Raw genomic sequence first — 17130 nt, 5'->3', positions numbered from 1 at the left:
TGTTGCTGCCAGACCCACAGCCCCAGGCAGCCCTCCGCCCTTCACCTGCTGAGCACAGCAGCGGGGTCAGCCCCAGGAACCCCGGTAGCGCCTACCTGGAGCACGGCTCCTCCTTGACAGCTATTGCACAGCCTCATTTCCTTGGGGGTTTTGCAGCTGCCGAGCTTTGCTTCTTTCTCGGATCTTGGTGTCTGAGCTATTTTGCTGCGAAACACAGCAATGGAGGCTCAGGCTGACTCCACTGGACACCATCCGACATGGGCCGGCAGTGCCGGTCGGCGGTAGCCCGGGTGTAATCCCAGCAGAGCCACAGCAGCAGGGCTGAGAGGTCTCAAGGGAGGGGGCAGAGGAAACACTTTGGTGCCCCATTTGCAAACTCGGAATTCAGCAGCTTTCTGGCAGTCCGTTTCAAGCGCTTTGTTTTGGGAAGCGTTATGCATTTTTCTTTGTGTGTTTTGTGGGTTTCCTACAACTGCTCCTGACAGCTGTTGATTCAGCAAATAGAAGGCATTACGAAAAGCCCTCCGACAGCCACAGTGTAGAACACACCGCCTGGCAGGGGCAACTCCCAGGCCCTGAGGACAGGGGCTACAGGCACGCAGCCTCAGGCCACACCTGCAGCGGGGACCACCCGTGTTTGGTGGCTACACTCTTTGTTTCAGCCGCATCCTGATACTAAAAGGGACTGAAAAGGGAAACAAATGATTTCAAGTATAAGTTGCTTGCTGGTACTTGGGATAATAAAACTCCCCCGCAGGCTGACACCAACATGCTTCAAACAACCACGTTCTGTGCCACGTTCTTCATTTTCACTCCTTCTTCCCTCATTTACTAAGCAGTTTTGCAGAGGAAGAGCACCTATACAAAATGAGGAAGGAAAGAAGGAAGAAAGGAAGGAAGGAGGGAAGGAAAGAAGGAACGAAGGAAGCAGATATTTTCATTTTGCTTTAGATCAAAGCAAAACAAGAATGCAAACTGTGGCACATTCAATGTTTTTTCCATTGCTGTCATTCACACTAGACTCCCTAAGTTTCGTACAATTCCCCAGGCCGGCTGCACATTAAGCTTGCTGTGTGTGGCTTTATTATAGCACGGTGGCAAGAAAGCATTAATATTCCTGCGCTGCATCTGACAGGACATTTCCATACGCTCATCTGAGCTCGCACCTGAGAGCTGCCTCGAGGTGCTATGGCCGTGCTCCCATGTCAATGCAGAGATGAGCACCAGTTCCCTACTGGGACAGGGCCATCCTTGCTGCACTGCACCCCACACAGCCCCCAGCTCCATACTCTGCCCTCTCCAAGTCCCCCAAGTGCAAATTCCAATAGTTGGGAGACACGGCCAGTGGGTCTCTCCAGCAGAGCTGATAAGCAAATTGACCCAGTGCCACACACTGACACTGCTGGGAAGCACCAGAAGACAATTTAGGGTTTCAGCTCCGTACCACTCGATTTGGTCTGCACTGGCTGGTGCCCCTTGATGCCAGTACCAAGCACCTGCACATGGGATCAGGACCCCACGCTTGGTGGGAATTCATTAGGAAATGGAAAACCCATCCTAACTACAGCGATCATTTGTGAATACATTTATGAGCCTGCTGTTTGTTAAAAGGATGTGCTAAGTCACAATGGAACAAGTGCTGATATCAACCACAATAGGCCCAAACCTGCTGCACTTCGAGCTGCTGGGACGCTGACCAGCCTGGTACGCTTCTAAGGTCAAGATAAAAAACAAGCTGGTTGTGGGGCCACGTTACCTGTACAAATGTAAGTCTTGATGCACTGAAACCTACAGTGCCCAGCATACTTGATGAAATCCTGCAATATCCTGGCAATGGCCGCACAAAGCCAAGACCTGCTGGGCAGCTCCATGGAGTGAGATACAGCGGTGCTACTCAGCCAGCAGGTCCTGCACTTGGAATGGCACTGTGCCAGTTCAGCTCGGTGCTAAATGGCATTTACTGCAGGGCTGCTGCTCTGGATACAAAAACGGGCCAAAGCTGGGAGGAAATTCTGTCCAAAAAATTGTCTGCAATGAGGATCCATGCAGACAAACAACCAGTCTGAGCTCCCATTGCCTGACACTGCCTCTCAAGCATCCTTAATTGTCTTCATTGTTTGAATTAAATAAAAAACAAGCTTGTGTGCCGAGGGTTGCACATACCAAACTGTGTGCATGCCATTACTTTAAGTGAGGCATTACAAAACATGGAGATGTCTCCGAAAGACTTTCTCTTACCACGCTAATCACAAGGTGGTTAATTGAGCCCTCCTCAGGTCCCTGCTTCATTTTCCATTAGCACTGCTCAGACCAGCTCCATGGGGCTGAACCTGCTCCAGCTCCCAGCACATGATGTCAGTGCATCCCTTACCACCCGCAGCCTGCCTCCATGGCCATGAGAGCTCTGGCCACAGACACAATTCAGCCCATGGGGAGCTTCACAATTAAATATCACATGTAATGAGAGGAAGAATGCAAAACATATTTCTGATCCTCTACACAAGATCTGTCTGACAGGAAACAAAATAAAAGAGATGGAAGGTATTAACACTTCTGCCACTTCCCTGGAACAATCATGCTGAAGCAGAGGGAAACTTTTTACCCTGCCTCACTCGAGTGAACTAGTATTTGTTTCCAATAAAGACTCATCTTTACATTAGCCATCTACAACAACGAGGATAAGAAAACAAACACAAGCTTTACATTGTACAAAGGACAATGTTGGCATCACGTGCTTGTGTCCTCAAAAAGCATTATTTCCAGGAGGCACAGGGGAAGGCCAACAAACCACAGGCACTTCTCCAGCCCCACACAAGCAGTGTTCCAACAACTCCATCCCCATATTTTTTACATTTTTCCCCAGAAGTAAATTTCACAGCCATACAAGCCACTACATTTAATTAAGCTTTCAAAAGTCTTCTGACAATGCCAACAATTGAAAGCCACTTCTGCAGCTCAATCATGCAATCATTGTGACACTTCTATTTACAATTTGTCTTAGAAAGAGTTTCTCTGACATTGTACTTTAACAAAACAGCCAAGCTGCCAGTTCACAACCTTTCTCTGCCTTATTTATTACCAATAGGGCTCGCACACGGGCCGGTTCCAGCGACAAGCCCCTGGTAGCACTCGTGTGGTTTTTCCTTTGGGGAGCTGCACAGGCCAATCTGACTGCTTCACATTCAGAGAAAGCAGAGTGAATTTCACTCTGAAATGCTTCCACTTTCATTTTTTCCCCCACGAATGTAATTCAAGTTTTTATCTTATTGCCCAGATGCAACGCTAACTGTTCTGCTCAGGCGTCAATGATTTTTGTTATTTGAAACAAAACAAAATAATAAGGAATTGCAATTTACAACATACAGAATCCTAATGGCAGCTACGAGTAACAATCCAAAAAAATTTCTGTGGCATAATGACTTGACACAGACATGATCTCCTGAGAACAGCAATAATCAGATGCACTTGATTCAGAATTCAGTACCAAATTATGTCCGCTTTCCCTTTGATTATGAGAGGGATTTCACATGTTATTTTTCCCCATTATTATATTTGAATCGAACAAGCTGCTCAAGAATAAAGGATGCCAGCACTGCCAGTGACCTCCCTCTTCCTCGTGCAGCCACTTGGCACTCACCAGCACTGGCAGAGGGGCTCTGACAGGACTCACAGCACTTTGGGTCCCTCCTCACCCCAAACAGCCTTCCTTAATTCCCCCAGATTTATACATCCAACCAGTGGAACGCTACAACCTGACACGGGTGGACGATAAATATTTCTTCAGCCTTTTCAATAAGTGAACAGCAATTTTACATTCACTGATCTCTAGATACTTCAGTTAGTATTTCCCCCTATTGTAAAATACGAGACCGGATCGCTAAACCCCAGCCGCAGCACTCACTGCAAATCACAGCCTGCTGCTATCTGGTGCTGAGTGTTTGACATACATATTGATGAAAGCTGCCTCGTTGGACTCACACAACAGATCCTATTAATTCCCAGTTAAATTTATGGCATTTCAGCTACAGAGCCAGATCAGCACTGCTCCCAATTTTACATCACATCAAAGCGGCGCTCACCCGCCTGCAGCCAGGTACGCACATGTGTACACCGTCCCTGTCGCATGGAGTACGCAAAGTGCTCAGGGTGCTAAGGCTGCATGGATACACAGGGTCCATGGGGTGCTCAGGGTGTACAGGCTGCTTGGAGTGCTGTTACCACTCCATCCTTGGAAGCAGGAGGCCTGCAATGCATCCATGCCAGTTGGAGCAGCCATCACTGGAGCAGCCATCATTCCGCGTTCAGTGGCCCAGAGCTCGCTCCTGCAGATGGTCTGCTCCTTAACCATTACTCACTCAAGGTGACTTGCTGAACACAACAAACCCACAGACAAAGCACACCCTGTACCCACAGCCCACCTCCAGCACCTCTGTCAGAGGAACAACTGACTGGGAGCGCTTTTACATCACTGCTAAATGCACGTCTTCTGGTCTCTCACCAGAGAGCATCAGCTTGCTCAATTCTTGAGTATGCATCCAAAAGCAGTCTCCTACCTTTTTTTTTTACCCTTTTTTTTTTTAAAAAAAAAAACACCTGTAAACTCAGTTATCTCCTGATAGACAGGAAAAAAAGCAGATACAAAGCTAGAAAGCACCCAAGGCTCACTGCAGAGACACCACAGCCCTAAGTCCATGGCTATCCCAGCCCTGAGCCTGCATCTCACTGCTGACCCCAGGCACTGCTGCTGGGCATCATGAGCACGTGTGTCCCACACCAGATGGGCACTGGCTACATCCCCAGGCCCTGTGCTGAGGAGTTCCCCAGCATGCCCACGGCCCAGCTCACAGCCTGAACAGCCTATTTGGAACCACTCGGAGGACTGCTCCTAATTCCTGCCTGACAGATACTGCATTCTGTCTTTGAAGCAGAGCTGCTCAATATGTAAATACAGAGTTACATCACATCGCCGTTCCTCCATATTTGGTGATTTAGTATGGCTCCAGCTCTAGGAAGACCACAAATCCCTTCCACCGGGCTCCCACACAATTAATCACAGCCTCCTGTCGTGTTCATTTGCTGTGTGTCACAGTCAGCACGTGGAAATGGGCACTACACTGCACCACTCCGGAAAAAGCCCCCCAACATCCATCCCTGGCAAACTGAGGATACAGAATTATTTAACCTTATTTACAAAATACTGGCACAGCAAATGGCTCTCCGGTTAAAATATACATATATGTGCTAAGAAAAGGAATTATTTACCCTATTGTAAAAACACGCTTCATGCCAATTGTTGCACAAAGCAGAACCCGGCCTCGGACATTTGTCCGAATGACATGTGGTTGTGTAAATCACAAACAAAATCAAGATACATCTGTCAAAACCACCATCAGAGACAAGAGTGAGCGCGGAGAGGCATTTATCATTTGGCTGAGGAGGCAGGCTGCAGAGAGCGGCCTTTCCTGTCAAACCAACCTTTTGAAATTTCCAACATGCCCTTAAACTTTTCGAATAAGCATGTCTGTGCGCTTCAGCAACTGCCCTCTCTACTCTGGCCTGGCCAGTCGAAAATGGCATCTTAAAGTCAAGGTCGGTGGTGTCACTTTGCCATGGGGCTGTGTTTAATTACAGTCCATACGCTGACAGCCAATATGGAACCTAGGCTGGCTGATGCTCACTTAACTCCTTCACTGCCAGCTCTACCCACGGCTCAACAGCTCCTTCCCTGCACATGCAGAGGGCCAGACCTCCTCCTGCAGCGCGACGGCGACTACGGCACAGCTCGATGTGAGTGCAGCTGCACACAGTGCCGCCAGACACGCTGGGCTGCGCTGCACACGCCTGCCGCTCTGCCTCTGCGCAACCACCAGGAGCACAGCCAGGCACAAGACTCCACTGCGTGAGACCACAGACACGCAACTGGAACAGAAATAAGCTTGCAAACACATCTCCTCATTTTAATTTACCTGCTATGTGTTCCTGTTTCGGGCAAATTCCTCTCGATGACGTTGACAAACAATCATCATCCTCTGGTGTAACCTGGATGCCAACCTCCACGGGATTGGATGCTTTTTTCAGCTCACTTGGTGAGGGTGAGGGTGGCTTATCCACAGCCTTCTCTAAGCAGAGACTGCCATTGCATTGTTTCCGTTTGTGCTCAATAAAAATAAGAATGTCCCCCAACGGGAAGTTCATCTGACACTGGCCACAGGTGAGGAGGTCGTGGTCCCCTTCTGGAGCTCCCAACGTGCTATGGTCAGGTTCATCGTCGGTGAGAATGGCTTCAAGAGGTTCAGCTGTGTTTGGAGAAACAAAAGGAGACACATTAGAACTCTGGTAATGAGCACCGGGCACAGGGGCAAACGGGAAGCTCCCAGCCATGAGCATTGCTGTGTGCCCCCTCACCCCCAGCAAAGAAGTGCCCCGTAACCATCACCACTGCAACAGGAATCAAATTCACTGGCCACCAAGAACACACTGTGCAGGAGCAGCCGCAGCCTGTAGAGCCCTGCCACTGTATCTGCTCCTGTGGATGAGGACAGATTTCTGACTCGATTTAACGATTTACTGGTAAAATCAAATGAACAGCCTATGAGAATGTGCTGCAAAGCTGCGGTGGTGCTAGGAAAACAAGTGAATACTGTGCTTTATCACCAGATGTATTATTTATGTACATGAATTCAAGGCTGAAAGCATTGCACGCGCGCACACACACACAGGGGGGTATTTCCCAGAGCCAGACCCACTTTGTAAAATTTTTGCTCATGAATGACACGTGTGCATGCAGAGGAAAGGTTCCAGCACACACCCTGTGTGTGCAACATGCAGGCAGCACAAGCACTACAAGCAGGAGCAGAGGGAAGGCAGAGAGATGGGGCTCTCCCCATGCAGGTGCGTGTGTGCCCGTGTGCCACTGCCCACTTTGGTAGCTCATAATTTGCACACTGAAAAAAGCAGCAGCCACTCACGGAAAGAAAAAGAGGGAGAAAATAAAGAAATAGCAGAGAAGCAACTGATAAAAATCAAGTGCAGTCAAAATTCCTGCGGGGTGGGAGGAGGATCCTCTCGCTATCCAGCTGCTCCTCGAGGTTCAAATAAATTCCAAATTCACCAACAATTCCACCCAGAGATATCAACCACATAGGACATAGTACAGCACTCAAAGACGTGAGGCAATTAGTAATTTTTCCTTTTTCATCCTGAAATAAAGGCATGCCTAAATTCTCTGCACCGTGTTAGTACCGGTGGCCTTTCACCGTACACCAACCAGCGTGGCCAAGCAAATGCCACCGTTCTTAACAGCAGAGAGGTGCTTTCTGTGAGATCGAAATACCTCAGCTAATGTTGTCAAAGTTGACAAATTTTCTGAATGAGCTCCAAAAAGCTTCATTATGAGGCTATTTCTGTCCACATAATCATCAGAGGATGCTCTAACAAGGTAGACTCGTCTTTCTTTTTCTCTTTGCCTGTTTTTTTTTTTTTCCCTGAGTTTGCACGACAATAGCTCAGCACTGCGTGTACAGCGTGTACAGCGTACAGCCCCCAGCACTGTGTACAGCCCCCACCACTGTAGGCTTGCCGAAACAAAACAGAGCAGCACAGTGCTATTCCCCAGCCTGTGCAGCACTGCACGTGCTAATGGGAACGGCAGAAAGGAGAGCGTGCTGCAGGCGCAGAGCACCGCCAGTCGCTACCAGGTAACATGGGCGAGACGGAACGCAACTCCTAAACAGTTAATGGGTCTGACCTTCTTTAGCTAGCTGCCAATTTCACGTTTAATGAACTTAAAGCCACAGAGAATCAAAAAATAGATTTTAATTTGGCTGCATGATATTGGAACTGATTTTGATAAAGTGCAAAAATCGTGTGAACTCAGGTCAAATTTATTTCAGCCCTGCCTAGGCTGAATACTGGGGAGGAAGATCTAGAGTAGCTCCCAGTTGTGCTGCATGAAATCATATAGAGAGAGCAGGCAGCCACCCGTACCTCGGCTCCAAGTAGGGCACGGGGATGCAGCCCAGCAGCTCTTGCCTCTGGTACCACTTCTCATTTAACAGAAGGTCAACCACGGGAGGATGAAGGTTACATTCAGAGTGACAAAAGCAATGTCTCAATCACCTGCTTTCCCTCCCCACGCGGAGAGCAAGCGGCTGCATTCCTGGCACCCGAGGGGCAGCGGGATGGGCTGCAGGATTGCTGAATGCCATTTTTCTCCCCAGCCATCCCCTGTCTTTGGACAGAGGGAGCAAAGCAGCACAGGGCTAATTCCTCCCGGAGCTCGCTGAGCAGAGCAGAGACAAAGGTATTGCGGCTGAGCTGTAAATCCAACTTCTACCTCACCAAAAGTGCACAGCGGAACACACAAAATAAACAGCGTTCCCTCTGCAGCTCACTCAGCGAGGAACTCTGCAGCCATTCCTCAATTACAAGGTTTTCCCTCGGCCTGATTTATTTCTGAAGCCTCAGTGTTATTTAGCAGGGGAAGGAAACGTTGTGCTGAGACACCAGACAGTTAAAAGTAGTGCTAAACAACAATAGACTTTGCTAAAGTCTTCTCTGCCGGGGCTGATTTACAATCAAACCCAGGAAATTAAGTGGTAATTCAGAGGTTGCTGATTACACCTCCACATTTCACCTAATTAATTTTATAGGAGGCAAAGTTCTTGAAAATAACAAGATGATCAAATGTACAGATATAAAACCCGTAACCTCAACATTTTCTATGCTCTTAATGTAAATTATTGCTAATTAACGAGAATTATATAGTAATGTATGAAATACGGCTGGCACCGCACTCCTCACACAACACTGGGCAGAGCCAGCAGAACACGGCCGTGTTCTTAGTACTCTCTCAGGAAAAAAAAAAAGGAGGAAAAAAAAACCCAACAAACAACAAAACAGATCTCCAAAGAAAGCCCGAATCCACAATTCACCTGGTATACCCCGAGCTGCCGGGTTCGTCCTTTAGTTTTTGTGCACGCTGAATTCCCTGCCTAGGCACCTAATCACTCGTCCCTGTTTTTAATGCAAATTGCTCTGCCATGGACATGTCTCTCCGCTCCTCCTCGCCCTCCTGCTCCCTCCTTCTTCCCCGTCCCCAGGCACCGCGATCTCCCCCCGCCGGCTGCGGGGACCCGCGCTGATTTTCGCCTGCCCGAGAAAGGCGAGAAGGGGAGCGGCGCGCAGACGGACCGAGGCCGGTTCGGCTCGGCCCGGCTCAGGAGCGTAAAAAGGAGAGCTTAAGGGCTGTGGGGGGGGAAAGGTGGCAACTTTGCTCCAAGTGCGGCCGGAGCTCGTGGCCCGAAGCTGGGGGCGAAGCGCGGCGGCACCGGGGGGCCCGGGGGAAGGGAACCGAGCGGGGCCAAACTCCGAGCAAAAGTTGCCACCCACCCCCACCAAAAATAAGAACGATTTGAAATAAAAATGAGTCCGGCCGGCCGGGGGGGCGCGGGGGGTTGCGGGGAGTTCTGGCCGGGGGCAGCTGCGGCGGGCGCGCTGCCGGCAGCGGCCGAAAAGAAGAACAAAGGCGAGGGGAGAGGGGCCGGCAGGGAAACGAGAGGAAGGGAAGGGGCCGGCGGCGCGCCCTCCCTCCCCCCCCAGCCTGGGCCGCGCTGCGGGCGCAAAGGACCGGCCAGGTTCAAGTCCGCTGCCGGCGGGGTTTTTGATGTCGGTGTGCCTCCTAGCGACCGCCCGGCACATCCCGCCCGCCGCATCCCGCCCGCCCGGCTCCCGGGTCCCGCTCCTCCGGTCCCGCTCCCGCCCCAGGCCCGGCCCCGGGGCCGCACACGTGTGGAAACACCGCGGCCGCCCCGCACCGCGCCCGGCTACGCGACCCTCCGTAGCCCGGGCCGAGCTGAACGGGGCGGCCCCTCCGGGACGGCGTTGCGGGTCGGCCGGCATCGCGGCCCCCGCCTCGAGAGAGGCGTCCCCAGGAGCCAGAGCCGAGCGGCGGCGTAGTGCAGAGGGAACGCGTGCGGGAACGTGCGGAGAGCGGTGGGAGGGAGCGAGGGAGGGAAGGAAAGAAGGCTCGGAAAGTTGTGCAAAGCGTGAGCGGGGAATGAACGCATCGCGCCGGGTCCTGAGCCGACCCTGGGAGAGAGCAGCACTCTCTGAGGATAATGGGGAAAAGAGATGGGAAGAAATGAAAGAAAAAAAAAATACAAAAAAAGCCCAAAACAAAACAAAAAAACAAAAACCGAAAAAAAAAAAAGCACCTACGAGTAGCGTTTATCGTTTCCCCTTCTGCCCGCTCACCCGAGAAAAAGGGGATTTTCTGTCCCTTCCTCCCCCTCGCCCCGCATCTCTCTGCAGCCCGAGGTGCCCTTTGTTGTACGCTGAGCTGTCCGCTCACCGTGTCCCGCCCGGAGCGCGGTGCCGCTACGGGGGAGCGGCGGTTCCGCGGCGAGCGGCGCTCCGGGACCGGGCTGCGGCTTCTCTCTCCCGGGGAGATCGCGTTGGGTTTGGGGCTTAAACGCGGGCGCGGGGCTCGAGGCTGTGCGAGAGTGCGAGAGCGAGTGCGTGTGTGCTGTGCGCTCAGCCCGGGCTCGCTCTTGTCTGTGTTTGTTGGCAGGAGGCTTCCCGCACACGCGGCGCTTGTAAACATTCAGACACGAGATTTTTCCCAATCAAAATCCACTTCCACTTTTTTTTGAAAATCTTCCAAAAAATAGTAACTGAGCGATGCAGACGAGCCGAGGGCGAGGAGGGAATCCCTCTCGGCGCGCCACGGCCGCCCGCCCGGGGCCGCCCCCCGCCCCAGCCGGAGCCGGAGCCGGAGCCGGGGCCGGGGACGCGGAGGGGGGAAGGTGGGGCGGCGGGGCCCCCGGGGCGGTCGGAGCCGGTCCGGCCCGCATCCCCGCCACGGAAACAAAAGGCGGCCGGGCCCGAGCCGCCCGCACGCCCGAGCCCCCCGGCCCCGCGGAGGGTGCGAAGACGCGAGCGGCGGGGAGCGGCGGGCTGCGCTCGCCGGACTTTTCTCACCGCGCCGCTCTCGCCCGGCTCCCACCCGGCTCCCACCCGGCTCCCACCCGGCTCCCACCGCCTTCCCGGCCGCGCTGCCCCGGGCTGCCGCTGCCCGCCCGCGCGGGGCGCTCTGCGGAGCGGGGCCGGGGCGCGGAGCGGCGGGACGAGGCGGGATGAGCGGAGCGGGATCGCGGGGCGCCGGGAGTTGGCGGTGCTCCGCTCGCTCTCGCTTCCTCTCACTTTTCTTTCTTTTCTTCCCGCTCTCGCTCGAAAGGAAAATTAAATCCGCCACGGGGGGAATCGCGGGAGTCGCTCCGCGGTTTTACTTACGCGAAAATTCCCGCTTGCTTAAGTGCTGGGGCTTGCCCTGCTTGCGGCGCGACATGGTGGGCTGGCGGCGGCGGAGCGCGCGGCTCACATCGGGAGCGCCGGGCTGCGGAGGAAGGAGGCTCCCGAGAAAATATCTTCATCAATGTCTTTTGACATCCAAAATAAATTAGAAATAATACAAAGATGGCGCAGGGAAGATGAATTGTGGGATAGCAGTCATGGCTTTTTTTTTTTTTTTTTTTTTTTTTTGTGCGAGGGGAAAAAAAAAAGAGAGGGAGAGAGAGAGAGGGAGAGAGAGGGAAAGAGGGAAGGAGAGAGAGAGCGAGATGAAAAAAATGGCAAAAGCCCCCCTGAGCCGCAAGTTCAAGTGCGGACGTGACGTCCCCGCGAACTTGAACGTCAGGAGCCTGGATGGACAGAGACATACAAAACATGGGCAGGGCGAGCCGGGGAGAGGGGAGGAGGGAAGGCGAAGGCAACACCAATGGACACTCATCGGGGGCTGGACATGAAAAAGAGAGCAGGACAAGCCAATGGCCGAGGACCGCGGGGGGGAGCGGGGAGGGGGCGCGCCGGGCGCACGCCGCCGGAGGGCCCCGGGGCCAGGGCGGAGGGGGCCGGCCGGGCGCGAGTGGCCGCGGGGCGAGGGAGGAGGGGGCGGGGGGAGCGGTACCCGAGCCCGGGAGAAGGACGGGAGGAAGGGGAAAGGGGAAGGAAAGAGGGAGAAAGAAAGAAGGTAGCGGCAGCGCGCACACTCTCACACCCCCGCTGGAAAAGTAAATACATCGCTGAAGCCAGAGGCGCGGGGGGGGGGGGGAGCGACGGGGGACGCCGGGCAGGCTGCCCTCGGGAGGGGCGTGGGGTAGACTGAAGGAAGCCAGCCAAGAGCGGGGACCACCCGAAACGAAGGGGACCCATCCGGAGACGGCGTCCCAACTCGCCCCCCCCCCCCCCCTCGACACCCCCCCACTCCCCAACCTCCGCGCCACGGAATCTCCTCCTCCCGGGAGCCGCGGCCTGGCCCCGAGGGACGAAGGCGGCGGCCCCTCGGAGAGCCGAGGGGCGGCGGGGGCCCGGGCCGGCCCGAGGCAAACTTCGGTTGGGAGCGGCGTGCCGGCAGCCGGCCGCCTGCCCCGGAGCGGGGAGGGGGGGGGTGTGTGCGAAGGGGGGTGGTGGCGGGAGGAGTTCCGAGAGCGGAGGAGCGGGAGGAGAACGCGCCGGAGAGGAGGGAGCGGGGACCCCTCCGCCTCGCCCCTCCGAGCGCAGCCCGCGGCAGCGAGCGGCGGCACCGGGCAGCGGCTGCAGCCGAGGGATGCGCGGAGCCGGCCACAACTTCCTCGGCACGGGGAGGGCTCAGGTCGCGGCAGGAACGGGCTCGGGAGCCGGGCGTGCCCGCACCGCCGGGCCGGCAGTACCCTGCGGCAACGGAGGCGAAGACGGAGAACGGAGGTGGCGGCTCGGACCGAGCGCAGGAGCGGCGCGGAGACCTGTTGACCGAGCGAGGAGAAACCGTGCCCGAGCGGGACCCCGAGCCGCGGGCTGCCCGCCCAGCAGAGCCGGGAGCGGCGGGAGGAGAGGGACCCCCGGGAGAGGGTCCGATGGGCGCGGGGCCGGGGGAGCTCCAGGTGCCTCGCTCCGGTCGCACACGGGGCGGCCGGTCGTGTCCGTGCGGCCACGTGCCCCGTTTGGAGCGCGTATAAACGGGCGGGTGTGTGCGGCACAGGTACGTTCACACGGTTTGATTTGTATATAATGGAGCGTGTAAAGCTTTTCAAGGTAACTGCAGCGCTGAAGTAATGACTTTATTACCTCTGAAGCGTTCTGCAGTTCGCGTTTAACAGTGCTCTGAATAATTACAAGTCATTACGCAGCCGTGCGCTCTCCGAAGCCCACGTACGGCGGGACACGCGGCCGGGGCCGGTTGTGATAGCAAGCAGGCAGCGTTCCTCTGGTTTTCTTTCCAAACTCGTATTGAATTCATCACTCGGTCGCAGCTCAGCCCGCCGTCTCGCTGCACGGCGGCTGAGATTCCAGCGGTGGTCGCCCCGTGAGACGCACTGGGCAGCTGACGGTTCGGATGCTCTGGGAGCGGCAGTGGGCGAGTCTGCCCGCATCGTGCCCTCGGGGCCGGCGCGGAGCAACTGTGCGGGCGAACCGGAGCCGTTCCCGTACCCGTTCCCGTACCCGTAGCGCAGCTCGGCGCTCCCCCCGGCCGGTCGCTGCTGTCGGCACTGATCACGATAAGGCGCTGTGCCCGCCGCCCCCCGCGCTGCCGCTGTCATGTGACGAGAGGCACACCGAGAAAAGAGGCGTCGGGAGGCGTTCTTAGAGCGCCGCATCCACGGGCTTTATTAAAGCAGGTGGGTTTTTTATTTTACCGCGTTTTAGTGGAAGGAGCGAGGCTGTTTAACGAGCAGCCGTGGACACAAATAACTGTATTTACAAGCCCTGACGCGGCTTTTGCCAGGCGATAAATCCTGACGCCGCGACCATTATTCGCCGTAGCCCGGGGCGCTCGGCCCCGTCCGTGCCCCGTAAGGATGGAGCGCGGCTCTCCCCGAGCCCTTCGGGGTCCGCCGGGTGTCAGCTCCCGGCCGGCAGCGTTTTGAACGGGGGATTTTCTCGGTGCTTCCCTCGGTACGGTTCCGTCTCCGATCCCCGCCTTTAATGGCCGAGCCGTGGTTTATGCTTTTATAAACGTGTTGACAAGTTTCCTAACAGACTTTCTGAAATAAACGCACATATATTCAAGTCGGTTACAAACTCCACGGTATTTTTAGCGCCGGGTAGATCTATATCCTAATGCACTGAGAGGGAGCGTAAATCATGGAGGATTTCATAGCCCCTTCAGTAGTTTTCTGTATGAAGTACGAGCAGCGTGGCCTCCAGACGTAACCTTTTAGAAAAAAAGACAGCTCTTTTATTTTATGGTGTAAAGTGCTTTTAGCTTCAGGGCTCTGAACGTGAACGCGGTCAACAAACAGCTCCTGCGAGGGGCTTAGCTGCGGTTCGGCCCCTGCGCTTGTCGCTGCGCGGCTGTCGGGCGGCTCACGGGGCCGCCCCCGCCCCCTCCGCCCGCCCCGCTCTGGGCCCCGCCGGGCTGGGCACGGCCGCGCACGCCTCGCCCCGGGGAGGGGCTGCGGGGCCCCCGGTGCGGGCAGATGGGCAGCGATGGTGGATGCCCCGCGGGCTGCGACCCCCGGGAAAGGAGGAGATGGGAGGGGGGGGGGTCGCAGGCGCTGCCCTTCGTACAGCATCCCCTGTGCGCTGCCCGGACGTGTGGCACGTGGACAGCCTGCCCCGTACCTACGGCACAAAGTGATGGCACTGCTCAGCCGGGCTCATGAAAGCAGCACTTAAATGCAGTTACATTTTTTTTTTTCAGAGGTTGCTAGTTGTGGAAATGCGGCAGGCAGAAAAACGAGTGGGAACAAATCTGGGCAAGTGCTGAAGACAGCCCAGCAAAAGGGCTGCGAGGACTGCTGCGCACTCATGCGTCACCTCCCTCTGCACCACGGCCCTCCCCTGCCGTGCCATCCTGCCGCTGTGCCTCACCCCAGCCAGCTCATCTGCTCCTTGTTATGGACTCCTGGCTGCAGAGCGGAGCTGGGAAGATGTGATTGCAAGTGCAGAGGTCGGTGCTGGAGCCTGGGCCGTAGGGTTGTCACATCTACCTGAGAGTGCACCAGCCTCAGGAAGAGGCTGTCCACCTGCTGTCCTCCTGCTGCAGCCCCTCAGCTGACTCACATCCTGCCCCTCGCAGAGCAGAGCCCCAAGATGCCAGCCAAGAATGTCTGTGTGCCTCCAGTGCCTCAGCCCCGGGAACAGCAGCACCGTCTTCCCTCCAGCAGAGCCTGGAGGCTGCTGTGTAAAGGGACAGCCTCAAATGGGGAAGTGCGGTCTCCCTCCATAACATAGACAGGCACATGGTCCCTGTGTGGTGCTGAGGCCCAGAGGTACAGAGGAGCGTGGTGCAGTACGTGCTACGTGCTGCCATCTCTGCCTGTTCCTGCTTTACCTTGGCAGCAGGTGAGTTTGGGATCTTTGGTGGGCAAATGTTCCCACTTCAGTGCTCCAACTGTCATTCATTCATGGCAGCGTTCTCACATGGCAGCTCAGTGTAGAACATTAGAACCAAGCATAAATTCCAAACCAATGCCAATCCTCCCAAGCCACGTGTTACACAACGGCTGGTATCACAGGCACCCTCCTTGACGCAGTGATAGCCTCAATCAGGCAGAGGCACCATGGGTGGAACTCTTATCGCATCGGGCTGACTCCCCATGAATGAGCAGAGGACTCACACATCCTCGAAATAGAATGTACCTTGGTACTGCAGGGTGAGCAATGTGGGCGCACTGCTTTCTCTTTTCTCTCTCTTTTTGTTTTGTTTTGTTTTTTACTAAAGGCTCAAAACAAGCTCTGGTCCTGCAAGCACAGCACACACAGCAGCGAGACTCTGCATATGAGCACCAGGTGACGGAAAGATTGTGTTATGGGCTGCTCTAGGCAGGATCCAGAACAAAGTGCTGAACTTGAGGAGAGTTCTTCCAGAGGTTACAGCGAGGTCTGGGTTGTCAGCCTGCCCCTGCTTGCACAGCACTGGGCACAGTGGAGCCCTCAACCTTTACTGGGCTGTCTAGGAATGACTGTGAAATGAATGGCACAAAGCGCTTGGGATGTAGACTCAGATAGCAAAGTCCTCCTCTAAGAGCACACAGCCTTGTACTTGTGGGTCGGCAGGCTGGGAGGCACTAGTTACAAAGGAAACCAGTAACAGCTCACCTGTCTAATGTTTCATTGTAGCCAAACTCTGCTTTTAGTTTTCATTACTCCAGAAGTTGCTATTAGTTATTTTGTATTTTAGTTATATTTTCATACTTTTGCAAGTAAGCTTGTAACATGCCCCTGACAACTTGTATCCTAAGCTTCAAGCCAAGGCATCTCAAGCGTTGCAGGTTTAGAACCGACTTCCAATGTGAATCCATACCGTCTTAATTATAGGAGTATCAGCAGCCACGATACGAGGGAAGTAGCAGAGCTTTCATTACTAAAGAGGCACAGTAGTTAAGGTCTGTCAGTGTTCCTGTTACAATCCCCATCTTGAAGAGGTTATAACTTGGGCTGTGTAAATTTGATTGAGCTGAAACTTGGGACTCAAACTGTCAGTCCATATAGGGATTTACCTTATGAATAATTGGCTAATCCGTTGCTTGATTCAGAGGCCTTTATAAAATGATTTTAATGGGTTTTAATGTTTTTTTCTTTTACTGACATCTAGGGTATGAATGTGGTACTTCTAGCTCTTTTGAAGCTCCATATTGAACAGCATATGTATAGGTACATGCATTAAAACTATACAGCAACAGAGGAGTTCATGGGGCACACGTATCACTCATGCATCCATGCGTTCACATATACAGACAGAGACTGTGTAGGAGAAGTGAGACAATTTATCTATCTCAGAGTATGTCAGATAAATGGAATATAAATGCCTCAGACAGAAGGGAGCTAAAGCACATCCACTGTGTCTGCTGTGACCCTCGGTCCCACACTGACCAGCTGTCAGACCTGCTCACACCACCCTGCTGGGAAAGGTGGGTGTTCCCTGATCCAGACACCCGAAGCAGTTCTGGTGCACTACAGGACAGTGAACAGGTCACTTCCATTGGCTATAGATGCAGTGAGAATAGCAAGGGACAGGAAAAGATCTGTCATATCATCGATCACTTGGTTTTCTTTGTTAACAGTTTTTGGGGACTTATCATTTTGGGGGGAACATTTTCTTTCTTCAAACTGTATGGAAGTGAGTCCCATGTGCACATTGGCACCAGAACA

The 17130-nt window shown here is 54.3% G+C and overlaps 1 protein-coding gene across 13 annotated transcripts in view; it reads right to left on the bottom strand.

Moving 5' to 3' along the window:
• Window positions 1-11690, bottom strand: part of BCL11A (BCL11 transcription factor A) — a 61448-nt gene extending 49758 nt beyond the window's left edge. For 4 of the 13 annotated variants that reach the window (XR_014944397.1, XM_085542628.1, XM_015856772.3 and 1 more), the window contains exons 1-2: window positions 11293-11690; window positions 5967-6296 (exon numbers count right to left, since the gene is read on the bottom strand). Coding sequence is in view for 7 of the 13 variants with exons in the window: in XM_085542628.1 (XP_085398754.1) it covers window positions 5967-6296; window positions 11293-11347 (385 nt within the window). In the remaining 6 variants the exon portion in view is untranslated. Of the gene's footprint in view, window positions 1-5966; window positions 6297-7986; window positions 8370-8933; window positions 9065-10254; window positions 10619-11292 lie in introns of those variants that run through there. The other 9 variants (XR_014944393.1, XR_014944395.1, XR_014944396.1 and 6 more) reach the window with 6 other exon arrangements.
• Between the last annotated feature and the right edge of the window lie 5440 nt (window positions 11691-17130).

Source organism: Coturnix japonica, chromosome 3, assembly GCF_054131305.1.
Source record: "Coturnix japonica strain WE chromosome 3, WE-NBRP24, whole genome shotgun sequence".
Lineage (NCBI taxonomy): Eukaryota > Metazoa > Chordata > Aves > Galliformes > Phasianidae > Coturnix > Coturnix japonica.
This window is presented reverse-complemented; position numbering and strand designations above follow the sequence as displayed.